The sequence below is a fragment of the Sphaeramia orbicularis genome, chromosome 13 (assembly GCF_902148855.1).
Source record: "Sphaeramia orbicularis chromosome 13, fSphaOr1.1, whole genome shotgun sequence".
Classification (NCBI taxonomy): domain Eukaryota; kingdom Metazoa; phylum Chordata; class Actinopteri; order Kurtiformes; family Apogonidae; genus Sphaeramia; species Sphaeramia orbicularis.
In genome coordinates, this window is record NC_043969.1 from 1,408,894 (window position 1) to 1,421,683 (window position 12,790).

Consider the following 12,790-nt stretch of genomic DNA (forward strand, 5'->3'; position numbering starts at 1 on the left):
CAAGGTGAAGTGTTCTTTTGGCCACATTGTAGCTTTTAAGATCGGCCTCTGCCTCCTGTTTGTCGTCAGACGGCCCATACCGAGACTGATGAAGCACATAACTACACTCAGTATGCACAATCAGACTGAAAACACTGTTGAAGGCACTTAGTCCAAGGCTCAAGAAACAAAACTAATACCACATTTCACCCCTGGACTCTCAGCCAGAGCAGCACCACAGGCCTTGCCAAGGGTGACGGAGAATCGAAGGGCTTCTGTCAGACAGAGAAAGAGCCAGAGAGAGGGAGAGGGAAGGGGCACAGGGGATGGGGTAGCGCTGCTGCTGGAGTGGAGTGGTGGGAGTCCAGCTTGATTAAGATTTATGTCTGAATTTTCCTTTGCCAGCAGCCGCTGCCTGCTGTTGGAAAGCCTCCCTCGTGTAACCCCCCGGTCTTTGTTGTGTTGATAGAAAAGCTTCTACTAAATGTGTTGCATGACAAAGCATTTCCCCTTTTGCCCTTGATTTTACTTACTCCCTTTCTTTGTGGACCCTCAGAGGAACGACCCTGTGAGACTTGTTGGAAACAAATGCCATATGAATAATCTGGAAAGCTGCTGAGATAAACAGTGTAGATGTTGTTAAAGCAAAAGAGTGGCTGTAAGCCTCAACGTGTGATGTAGAAAACTTTCTAGTGTCTTTCTCTGCTCAGGACTGTCTGATTACTGTGGATTTCTTTAAATGAACTTTGCCAAGATGAAAAATTGAGTGGTTGACTGCAGTGAACATTATGTTAAGAGTCAAATTGTACAGAACAGAAAGGACCTACTTACAAAAACAAATGTTAGACAGATGTTGTGCTTGGTTGTCAAAGGCTTCCTGAAATCTTCCTGAAATTACTGGTGCAAAATTAAACTTGCCCCTATAAAGGTTCTTCTGTATTAGTTTTGTTTCTCAGCCTAAAATCAACATCTGTTTTTACAAATTATTCAGTTATTTAAAAAAAAAAAATGGAGTCATTGTAATTCTAGCAACACAAAATGAGGAGAGATAGTTGTCACTGTAGCTGTTGTGTTGACTAAAAAGACATAATTGAGACATAATTATTACTCATCAGGCAAAACTGATTTAGCAAAAATTTCTAGTTTTCCATAAACACTGTTTTTCATTAACTGAACTAAAGAAAAATCTTTTAATGGTAAAGTGATCTGACTTTCCTACATTTATATAGCATTTTCAATAACATTACCACAAGCGAAAACATAGTAATACTATTTTTTAATACTTTTAAGTTTCAATCAGAATGAGAGTGGCTTTTGATAATCTGATCAGATGGAAAATATTAGCCATGTAAACACTTAATCCTATTGTTGCTCTTTCTACTCTTTCTGCTACCATTATGAGGTTAACGTTAGGTCATTTGATGACTTTCAGAGAGACACGGAAACAAGGCAACAGCGAACCAAAACTGCAGAGGTCTGCAGCTGATACAGTGTGATGAGTGTGAATGTGAGAGCGAACGAATAATGAATCAATAATGTAAAGCGCTTTGGGTGCCTTGAAAAGTGCAGTGGAAATCTCATCCATTATTATTATTATTATTGTTATTATTATTATGAAAGTTTTTGCTGGAATAATATATGTCTTAATTTTTAAAAGGCTTGGAATAAATGGAGCAAAAAAAAACAAAGATGCCAATATTTTCCCCAGAATGTCTCTTGGTTACTTTAATAATTGGCCACCTTGTTTTGTTTTACTTAGGTAAAATGAATGATTTTACTTTGCACAGGTAAAAAAAAAAATCACATCTTATTAGCTTTGAGCTAGTGAAGTGAAGAGCTGTTGTTCTTCATTTTTTATAAGGCATTTCATAATTCTTTCATTTGGTGCCAAAACACCTCCATAAGCTTCAGTGTTACTCTATTATAGGAAGTTTGATGGAGATTTTCTACATTTGGACACAATGTCAGTGAACATTGTATTGAATATTTTATAATCTTCATTGTTCCTAATGATATATTATGTTTTACATGGTGCACGCTCATTGAGTCATTTGTTTTTAATCAAACTGCCACATGTAACGTATACAGTGAGTATTTGTGTTTGTTGTACTGTGCTTTCAGTTCAAGCCCCCCGTACTGCTGCGCTGACCTGTACTCTCTACGGACGGGGGAAATGGTCAAATCAATTCAGTTCAAGACGCCCATCTACGATCTCCACTGCAACAAACAGTAAGTTGCAGATAGTCTGTAATCCTCTTCTGTGTATGTTGAATATTATTTTCAAAGTTTAAACTCTCAATTATCTTTTTTAGTATATTGGTCGTCAGCCTCCAAGAGAAGATTGCGGCGTTTGACAGCTGCTCTTTTACGAAGAAGTTCTTTGTTACAAGTAAGGAACTTTTAAGTCTTGTTGTATGATAAACGCTATCAGCAAACCATGGTTCAGTCCACATCTTAAATTGTAATTCAATCAATTATCAGTTTGAGACCTAGTTTTATGACTTTTTTCTTTGAATAATAATCTAATGGAGGCTGCTCCTCCCAGTCACTCCACGTCAGACTTTCCAGTTATTACCAACATGAGCACTGATGTCTCTCAGCAGGAAAAGGCAGTCTATGGAAGTGATCAACTCAAATACATTTTATTTATAGCAGAGTACCCTTTAAAACATGTTTATCATAGTGTTTATAATAATAATGAAAAAAAAAAACAGAATGCAAATAAAACATAAAAAGATCATAAAGAAGATCATAATATAAACTGTAGGGGCAGTAGGAGGTAGAACTGGTTGTCCAGTAACCAGGGGGTTGGCGGTTTGAATCCCGGTCTGTGCCAGTGTGTCCTTGAGCAAGACGTTTCGCTCACCTTGGCTCCAGCGCCAGTGGAGTATGAATCTCCAGTGGTGGTCGGAGGGGCTATTTGGCGCGTCCACGCTTCCATCAGCCTGCCTCAGGGCACTGCCAGTGGTAAGCACAACCATCACCACAATGAATAATGGAGCGCCTTGAAAAGCTCTGTAGAGGTGCAGTCTGTTATAGTGCCACAAAACAGAAACAGAAACACAGAAAAGCAGTAAAACAAAACAAAAAAACAAAAAAAAAAACTTCTGGTTCTGTGGACAACTAAGTCTAATGTACCCACAGATAATGCAAGTGTACAGGGTGGTTGTGCAGGTCTTGAAAGTCTTTTTCCAGGCCTTGAAAAGTCTGGAATTTTGTGTGAATGTCTTAATAAAGTATGGAAAAAAGTTTCTCTCATATCCAATCCAGTCCAATCCAATCCAGTCCAATCCAATCCAGCTTTATTTGTAAAGCACTTTAAAACAACTGCAGTGGACCAAAGTGCTGTACAGAAGAATAATTAAAACCAAAATAGAAGAATAAAATACAGAAGTAGATTTAAAGACATAGATACTGTACAAAAAAGAAAAAAAAAATAGTGCTACACAGAAGAATAAATAAAACCCAAATATAAAGAATAAAATACAAGAATAGATTAAAAAGCCATACAATTAAAAACAAACAAACAAACAAATGAATGAATGAATGAATGAATAAAAAATAGATAAATAAGAACAATAAACCACTACCAAATAAAAACAATAGAATAAAGATAGTACCTTCAAACATCTCACATGGTTTCAAAAGCCAAGGAGAAAAAATGGGTTTGAAGAAGGGATTTAAAAACAGACAGAGGAGGCCTGTCTGATATTTAGAGGCAGATGGTTCCATAGTTTAGGAGCTGCTGCTCAAAGGCACGCTCACCCCTGAACTGGTGCCTAGTTTTTGGTCCACTCAGGAGCAGTTGGTCAGCTGACCTGACCTGAGCTGACCTCATAGTCAAGTTTTAGCGTATACTCAAAGGCAAATAATCTGTTAAGATAAGAAATACATGAGGAAAGCATGTGTTTTGAAAACATTTCTGTCAGTAAAACAGAATTTACTGCAAATTATGCATTCATTCATTCATATTTTTATTAAAATTAACTTTTCTACTCCACACAACAGGTACCAAAACTGTAGGCACACAAGTATAAAAGTACATAAAGTCAAGGTCTTGAGTTTTGAAAAAGTCTGTAATTTTTATTTGGATAAAGGGCAAGCACTCTGAGTATAGAATGAGTCCTCTGTGCCCTTTGTAATTAATCAACAATGGTTTTTAATGATCTTGGAAAGTGATTATTAGTGGAAAAATGGCCCAGATTGGGCAGTCGGGGGCTTATTTTATCCCCAGTCCTGGTTCCAGTGAAAGATAACTCCTGTCTTCTATCTGACAATTTCTAATTTGCAACTTTTTTCTTGTGAGAAAAAGAAATAGGTTATGTTCAGATGTGGAAAGAATGTAAACTACTTGGTGATAAAATGACATTATTTCTGATGTTCTAATCCAAATGCCATGTGCTCTGTACTGTGTACAGTATGGCAAACACATAACATCAATAACACTGCCAAATATGATCACTGACTCATGCTGGCATCACTCAAGTCAAATAAACACAAAGAACATCGCTGGTCAGAATACTAACAGCCAGCAAGACTCACTGCAGTGCACTTCTTTCGGGCTTTTGCTTTTTGACTAAACTGCTCTTATCAAAACGTGATGTGAGGCCCTTCATTTGAAGATCCACACAGGAAAATTGTTTACAACCCAGCTCTTGCATCTTCTTGGCTGTACCTGCCATGTCTGCTCAGAGAGGCTGTGAAAGAAAGGCCAGACTGTATTACAAGGCCATTGCTGTCCACTTAAGTCATTGACTGGAGTAAACTGACCTTACTTGCTGGCTTTAATGTGTCTCCTCTTTGTCTGCCTGCCTTCCCTATCAGTGTCTGGACCACAGGAAACCAAACATGCTCAATAGTTATTAATCGTTCCTGAATGCAGGGGCCTCCTCTACATAACGTTGTTTGGTCTGTTTGGGCGGTAAAAGCAGTAAACAAAAGGGTTCTGTGATGTGTGGAGCTGTGCTCTGGATGAACCATTCTGCATTTGTGTGTCAGCCTCTCCTGCAGGGACGTGATGGGGAACATGTCAGGTTTTATGCGCACTTAAACCTCACTCCATGTTTATGTTCTTGCTTTGCATTCAAGTGGTGTGTACTTTGAGCTGGAACAGTCAGTACTCTTGGCAGAACATTCATCTGGATTCCCTGGTCTCACTTTTTAGTAAATCAACTTCCAATAATCTGCTCTACTATTGCGTTACGTGAGTTTGTAGGCCAGTAAAGGATTACTACTGTTTATTAGTTCCATGTCAGTTTTCAGCTAATGAAATGAATTAGTACAACATGCATTTCCAATTTTTTCCTTCAGTTAACCCTTTCATGCATGAATTATGAGAACCTTAGTTGAGATTTTTGTGTTTTTTGAGTGGTTTTAGTCCTCTTTAGGCATGAAAAAATCAATGTGATTGAGATTTTTCACAGAGTTACAGAAATGTCCACTCAGCTGGACACCATGCATTAAATTTTTAAAGCAAAGAAACATGTATTTAAAACCATCATCAGAAAGTGATATACTGTGTGAAAACTATGAAATAAAAACATTTTAAATGCAGCCAATCTGATGTTTTCTCACATTTTAACATACTCTAATACTAGTTATTACTCACTTCATGGAGATTATGTGCAAAAAAAACCCGTTTTGTTTAGGAAAACTGTTAATTACAGTCTTCTAACAATTAGCAATTGATTTACATTCAAACATGTTAGTGCAGATCAGGTTTATCAAGAACAGCACAGTTACAGTAATGATATGAATTGAAACCCTTGAACATATGAGAGAACAGCTGTAGAATAACTGTCCGCTGTAGTGACCACTATGCACGAAAGGGTTAACACAATTCCAACCTAGTTACTTGTGTATATATGTGTGTATTTTCATAAGAAATCATCACAAACATCTGTTTATTTGTGTAATTTGTAGCATAAACAACACACATGGACATGAAAACAAACATTCATATGTTGTTACCAGTGTTGTGTGTTACAAAGTAACGCGTTACAGTTACGTAACTACTTTTTTCGGGTAAAAAGTAGTGTAACGCGTTACTACTGAAAAGTTGGTAACGAAATGTCGTGCCTTTTTAAATTCGGCACGTTATTTTTCTTACGGACGGATTTACTGTCATGTACAATTTTTAGCTCCGTAGTCACGAGCTCTCATTCCACACGGTACCACATGTTGTGCTGAATTCTATTTCCTGCCGAAAACTGCTCCCCCTTCCTAAGTCAGCCATGAAGAGGACAATGTGCACCAAATTCACTTTAGTTAATTTTCACAGTTAATTATTTCTCTTTTTGACTGTAGGGTATGAAATTAATCATGAATTTTTCATCCTCTGAACACCATCGTAGCTGTGAAGCAATTTAATAATATTGTAAGATACTACAGTTACGTTTTTTTTATCTGTTTCATATTGAAGAATGTGCAAACTGTAAGGTATATACAACTTTAAAATGTTAAATCTTAAATAGAAAACACTCAAAATATATAAAAATAAAAACAGATACTGCCAAAAACTACATCACCCTGGGCTAATGATGCCGTTTTCGGCAGGGAGCATGATTCGGCACAACAGTGGTAACATGGCGGCATTAGCGACTGAGAAGCAGCCAACGAAAACTTCAGAGGAATGAAGGTATTCCCATTACTTTCAACTTGTCAAAACTACAAGGAGGAATGTGAGTGTAAAGTGTACACTGTGCCCTGGCAAAAAACTGTTGTCCACTGCCGTGAACTCAACTGTGAACTTCACCAAACATTCGAAAGGAAAACATGCTAACGTGAAGCTTGTAGCCCCAGATCCCCAGAGAAATGATGTTTTGTCAAATGATCCAAGTCCAAATAAGCAGCTAAAACTTGAGTTTCATCAGGTAATTAAACCAGATTTGGACGAACTTGTCGTTTCGTTCCTTGTCGAAGAAATGTTGCCCATCAATACTGACGAATATCCCACTTTCAGAAAAATAATTAGCACAGTAGTTCCCAACCTTTTTCGGCTCGTGACCCCATTTTGACATCACACATTTCTGGTGACCCCAGACATTCCAAACAATGACATTTTTTTTTGCTAAAATTAATTTGTTTTTGATCATGTAATATTTTCCTATACTATGTTCCAAATAAACATTAATTTTAGACGACATTTAGTCTATATAATGTATATTATTGTGGACAGAGGCAGTAAATCCAGGTGTAGATTACTGCACAAAGGGAGAATTTTATTTTCCTCGGTCAGGATCTGTCTAGTCAGTCCAGCTGTGATTTACAAGGAGGACAATTAATACTGAACAAACAAGAACTGAAACTATGAATTATGAAAGAGCTGCAGCCTCTGAAACCGACCACAATGAACATTTGACAGATAAACAGAACCACAGTGCTGCAGTTTCAGACTCACAGTTTGTCATGTCTTTCACGGATTGTGATTGTCTCTCAACTCACCATATGTTCTTTATTAGTAAGTTTTTGTTTTTTTTTTAATTTCTATCAATAACCAGAAATTTCAGGCGACCCCAAGGTTGAAAAACACTAAATTAGCAAGATACTGTTAGCAGGAGACAATAAGCCCTTATGTATATTGTGTTCGCCTACATATATTGGTTGATAGCGCCTAATGGTCGAGTTGAAGCCTAAGCCTCGTACTAAGTCCAGTGTTTTCCTGTGAAATGCCCTGTTTTGTGGCATTTTTTATAAAGAGCTCAAATTAAATACCTGTTATGTCCTCCATAGTAGAACTTTATGTAGCCCTACACATTTAGGAACAGATATGTGTTTTTCCCCAAAGTCGAGCAACATAAAAGTAATGTAAAAGTAAAGAGTAATGTAAAAAGTTACTTTCCATTGAGGGTAATTAAGTAAAGTAATGGTTACTTTTTAAAGAAGTAACAAGTAGCAAGCAAAAGTTACTTTTTAAAAGTAACTTCCCCAACACTGGCTGTTTCCAATGAAAGGTAAAGCATGCAAACTTGCAGTGTACAAAAAAGAATAGGCTGAAGCTTTAAGCTGTTATCTAGTCTGTTATTAATAAATGTATGTTATAATTTCAAAAGAATTCTAGACAATGGGCAAATTCTTAGACAGTTTCAATGATCGAAACAGATGCAGGAAGTTATGACATACTATTGTTGCCAATAAACAAAAGAACAGAAACAAACAAAGATGGAAGGAGTTAAAAGTGAGATAAATTAACAACGTGCTGGTATCAGTTTGACGTCGACTCAAAAAGGACACACAGCACATGTACTGCATGTATATGACAGCAGGATGTAATACACGGTTCCAAATATTGCAGTGTGAAAGCAAGTCGAGTTGTTGCCACCTGTCGGCGGGCCCAACCCAGGAAGCATACCATCAGCTTCATTAGAGCAGGAGAGAAGCCAAGAGCTGCCTCTGAAACATCAGGACTTCTCCACAGTGCACAGGACTGGCAGCTGTCAGTGGACCGAGGCAGGCAACTGAAGTTTCCCTAGCATGTAGCCAAGACCACCCTTAGACCCGACATCGTTTTGGTGTCAGAGACAACAAAGAACGTAATCATGCTGGAGCAAACGGTGCCATGGGAGGAGCGGACGGAGGAGGCATACGAGCGTAAGAGGGATAAGTATCAGGACTTGGTCAGCGACTGCCACAGACAAGGCTTGGAAGTCGGGTGCAGAGGCTTTGCAGGCCAGTCTCTGCAGGGCCTACACTGCACAAGGAGGAGGAGAGCCATGTCAAACAGCACAGAGGCAGCAGAGAAAGCCTCTAGATGGCTCTGGATAAAGAGAGCCGATCCGTGGGTGAGCTGCCAGGGCACATGCTGAGGCCTGATCAGCCTCAGTGGGGTCACCTGAGTCTGATGTTCGAGAGACCCGAAACACCCAAAGACCTCAGGATACATCACTGATGATGCGCCCTGGCTTAGCATCAGAAGATGTATCATTGTAACACAGAGGAGACCAAAATTTCACCAAAAACAGAAAACCAGCTTGATTCAGATTGCAGGTGTCAAAACATCATATGTAACTCAGCTTAAAAAAAAATAGTGGAGAATTACATCCATGCACTGAACTGTCCCTACTGCCAGTACAGTAAACTCAACATACCATAGTATGCAATAGGTGCAGACTGGGTTCATAGCTACTGTCTATGTGTCTGGAAATGAAACCTGCCTAATTTCTAGTGTAGACAGCTGGGATGACCATAAAATGAAATGAAATAGAAATGAAATAAAAGCATCTGTTTGACTACACCTATCTGAGATAAAAGTTGAAAGCACAGTCATTACCATCATTTAGCCAGTGTACGAGTGTGATTCACTGAAATGTAGAGATTAGAGTTAAAATCCCACATCACCTTCTAATTGTACATTTACAGTCAAGTACAGCGTTCCATAGAAGCCTTCCAGAGTACTAGACCTGAGATGCAGTGCTGCTGCGCACACATCTGTCCTGCTTATAGACCACTTAGGAGTTGATGTCACAGTCTTCGTCACCACAATTGCGCACGCAGTCTGGTGGCAGAAAAACACTGTATGTCAGCGGAGGTAAATTGAGACGTCGAAGAGAATAGAGAGAAAAGAGGAGGAAAAATGTCTTGTTGTGCTGTAGGTTGTCAGAATAGAAATGCTAAAATAAGCAACCGTCACTTTTACCGAATACCGTCATTGAAGACGTCGTTTATGGTTGAAGCAGTTAAAGGGATGGACTGGACTGATGAAATCATCCCGAATTCTCGGCTCTGCAGTGCCCATTTCATATCAGTATTTTTTATTTTTATTGTATTTAACCTTTATTTAACCAGGAAAAAGATCCCTTTGAGATTAAGAACCTCTTTTCCAAGGGAGTCCTGGCCAAGAGGCAGCATGAAACACAACACATAATGACAACATACAGTTACCTCATACAGTTACAACAAACAATAATTTACAGGACAAGTCAACCTATGAAAAACACGTGTAAGTCATTGAGTTGTTCTCCGGCACTTTGAGTTTGGATTTAAAAGCATTCAGAAAGATCAGTTTAGTCAGTTTCCAGTCTTTTAGCAACATATTCCATGTGGACGGAGCAGAGTACACAAATGCCCTTTGACCAGCTCTGTATAGGCGGATGGCACAAAGAGGAACAAATGCTCATTTGATGGCAGATGATAAGAATCGACACTTCTTCTTGTTATTAAACTACAGATATAGGAAGGCAGTAGTCCAAGTATGGCCTTGTAAATGAAGGTGTACCAGTGTCCCAGCCTCCTAGTGGACAGGACAGGACAACCCACTCTGGAATACAACTCACAATGATGTGTCATGATTTTAGAATTAGTAATAAACCTCAGAGAAGCAGGATAGACTGTGTCAACCATTTGAAGATACTTGGATGATGCGTTCATATAAAGTACATCTGCATAATCTAACACTGATAAAAAAGTGGTAGTGGCAAGGCGCTTTTTTACATCAAAAGAAAAACACAACTTATTCTGAAAGTAAAAGCCCAGTTTAAGCTTTAACTTCTTTACCAGGTTTTCAGTGTGGGCCCTGAAAGTGAGGGAGGCATCAATCAAGACACCGAGATACTGATACACATGCACCACCTCGAGGACATTTCCCTCAGAAGTAGACACTACTGGGATAGTTTCAGGCCACTTCTTCGAGTTTGAGAATAGCATCATCTTAGTCTTTTACGTACATTAAACAACACTTACCCAGCCATGCAAGTGCAGTTGGCTGTCAGTATATAGTTGGTTGACTTGATGATGATCGTCCACGTCTTCTAAAACTGCGTTTTTTGTCCGTGTCACTGACTAGGCAGCATGTCGGTCCTCAACACAAGAAAACCATCCGACAAATTTTGGTATTTAATATCCTGGACATGACCGCAAAGTAGAAAGTTTGTTATAGTTTATTACAACCCGTTATGTGTTCTTTGTGTTCTTAAACTAAAGGGTCAAACAGGACGCTCACTAATAAAAAGGGACACGGGCTCAGTGAGTTCCAGTCGAACATTGCCGATGGCTGCATATGTGATTTTTCTCCTGTGAATTGTTAAGTTACCGCGGTATTCCTACCCTTAAAATGTCTGGTGCAACAAAGATATAGGCATGGAGGGATTCGTATGCCTTGAGCTTTTCCTTTGTTTAAAGGCTGGGCTTTTCAACAAGATATAAGCAGATGTCTGGCCGGTGTAGCTTTGGCCGTTTGGTTGGCTCTGTGACCCACTGAACCCACAGTGAGTATGGATCAGGAAACCTCACCCTGCAGTTATTGGTCAGTTTATCTGTGTAAGACACCTCGTCTGTTGTTTACAGATGGTTAAAATAATTGGAGAAGGCCTCTGTATCTTCCATTACTCTGTTTCTCTCCTGATTTTGTCCTTCCTGACACCGGCTTCCCTGTTCTGTTGACACCGCAACTGTCACTTTCTGCCACCAGTTAGGCCCCGCCCACAAAATACGTCATCACTGTTTACCAACATGGAAATGGTCTATAAATCTGACTTTGGCTTTTAATGTCCTTCTGTTCCATTTGCTTGTTTTGATCTGATCTTTTCCTTACATTTTGGTCTTTGTAATGCTTGAATCTAGTTAGTTTTTCCCTGTTTGTCCAGACAGTTCTGTTGCAGACTTGCCATTCAGAGTGGGAGTGCATCTGGTCAGTCCACAGTAACACACCGACTATGTGCTGTGTTCATTATTTTCATCCAGGAAGACATCCAGATTTTTTTTTTTTGCTCTGGTGGAGTACCAGATATAATTTTTGGGGGACACAATGAAAAAATGACGAAGAAATAAAAATGAATGAATGAATTGTAATAGGAGTACATTTGTGGATAACTAAACATTCCTGAGCTTTTGTACTTTGGCGTATACATCAGTTTGTAATGTTAAGTTGAAATGAAAAACCAACCACTTTGAAGAGATGAGTGTTTGATAAATCACAACTCTGCTTTAAGCATGTGTTATTGAATTCCTTATAAGTTAGACCAAATAAATGCATGTAGATTCTGTGTTATACAGTAAGAGTTTTTAAGAGGTTTTTTTTTTTTAAATACTTGAAATACACATTTAACGACTGAAATAAAATCTCATCATCCATCTGAGTTGCCCAGCTGCAATTAATTAGTCTAAAAAAAAAACAAAAAACATTATATATATATATATATATATATATATATATATATATATATATATATATATATATATATATACATGTCACAGTAGAGATTGAAATCCAGTAGGATTCGTAATCCTACTAGGACAGATTGAAATTTTAGTTTGTCCTTGGACAAACTGAAATCCTACGAGAAATTAGGATCTGAAGATTAACCCTAACCCTAACCCTAGGACAGATAGGATTTCAGTTTGTCCTAGGACAACCTGAAATTCCTATCTGTCCTAGTAGGATTATGAATCCTACTGGATTTCAATCTCTACTGTGATATATATATATACACACACACACACACACACATACAACATTTTCAGTTCGGTACGTTTTCGGTTTTGTAAGTCATGGTTCAGTTTTTTTCGGTTCGGTACAGGAAGAAAGAAAACCCCTCAAAATGTTTTTAATGCATTTATTATGAATTTTTCAACATTTTTCCCCCAATTTTTGGAGACAGTAGAATTCTGCTGGTATAAATCAAATAGAAAATAAAATTAACCACAATAGACAAAACCAAAATTAACCAAATTATTTATTTTAGGACAGCAAACAAACTGTTCAGGCCACTTTGTGTACTTGTGTGTGTTTGTGTGTGTGTGTGAGTGAGAGTGTGTGTGTGTGTGTGTGCAGGGTGCAATTTGTCAAAAACACAGGGGGGGATTTTTTTTTTTTTTG

At 38.4% G+C, this 12,790-nt stretch overlaps 1 protein-coding gene across 5 annotated transcripts in view; it reads left to right on the forward strand.

The window, feature by feature from the left end:
• Positions 1–12,790, forward strand: part of bcas3 (BCAS3 microtubule associated cell migration factor) — a 521,508-nt gene that overhangs the window by 66,311 nt on the left and 442,407 nt on the right. For all 5 annotated transcript variants that reach the window (XM_030152118.1, XM_030152121.1, XM_030152122.1 and 2 more), the window contains exons 8-9: positions 2,101–2,208; positions 2,292–2,368. In XM_030152118.1, the coding sequence (XP_030007978.1) occupies positions 2,101–2,208; positions 2,292–2,368 (185 nt within the window). The remainder of the gene's footprint in view (positions 1–2,100; positions 2,209–2,291; positions 2,369–12,790) is intronic.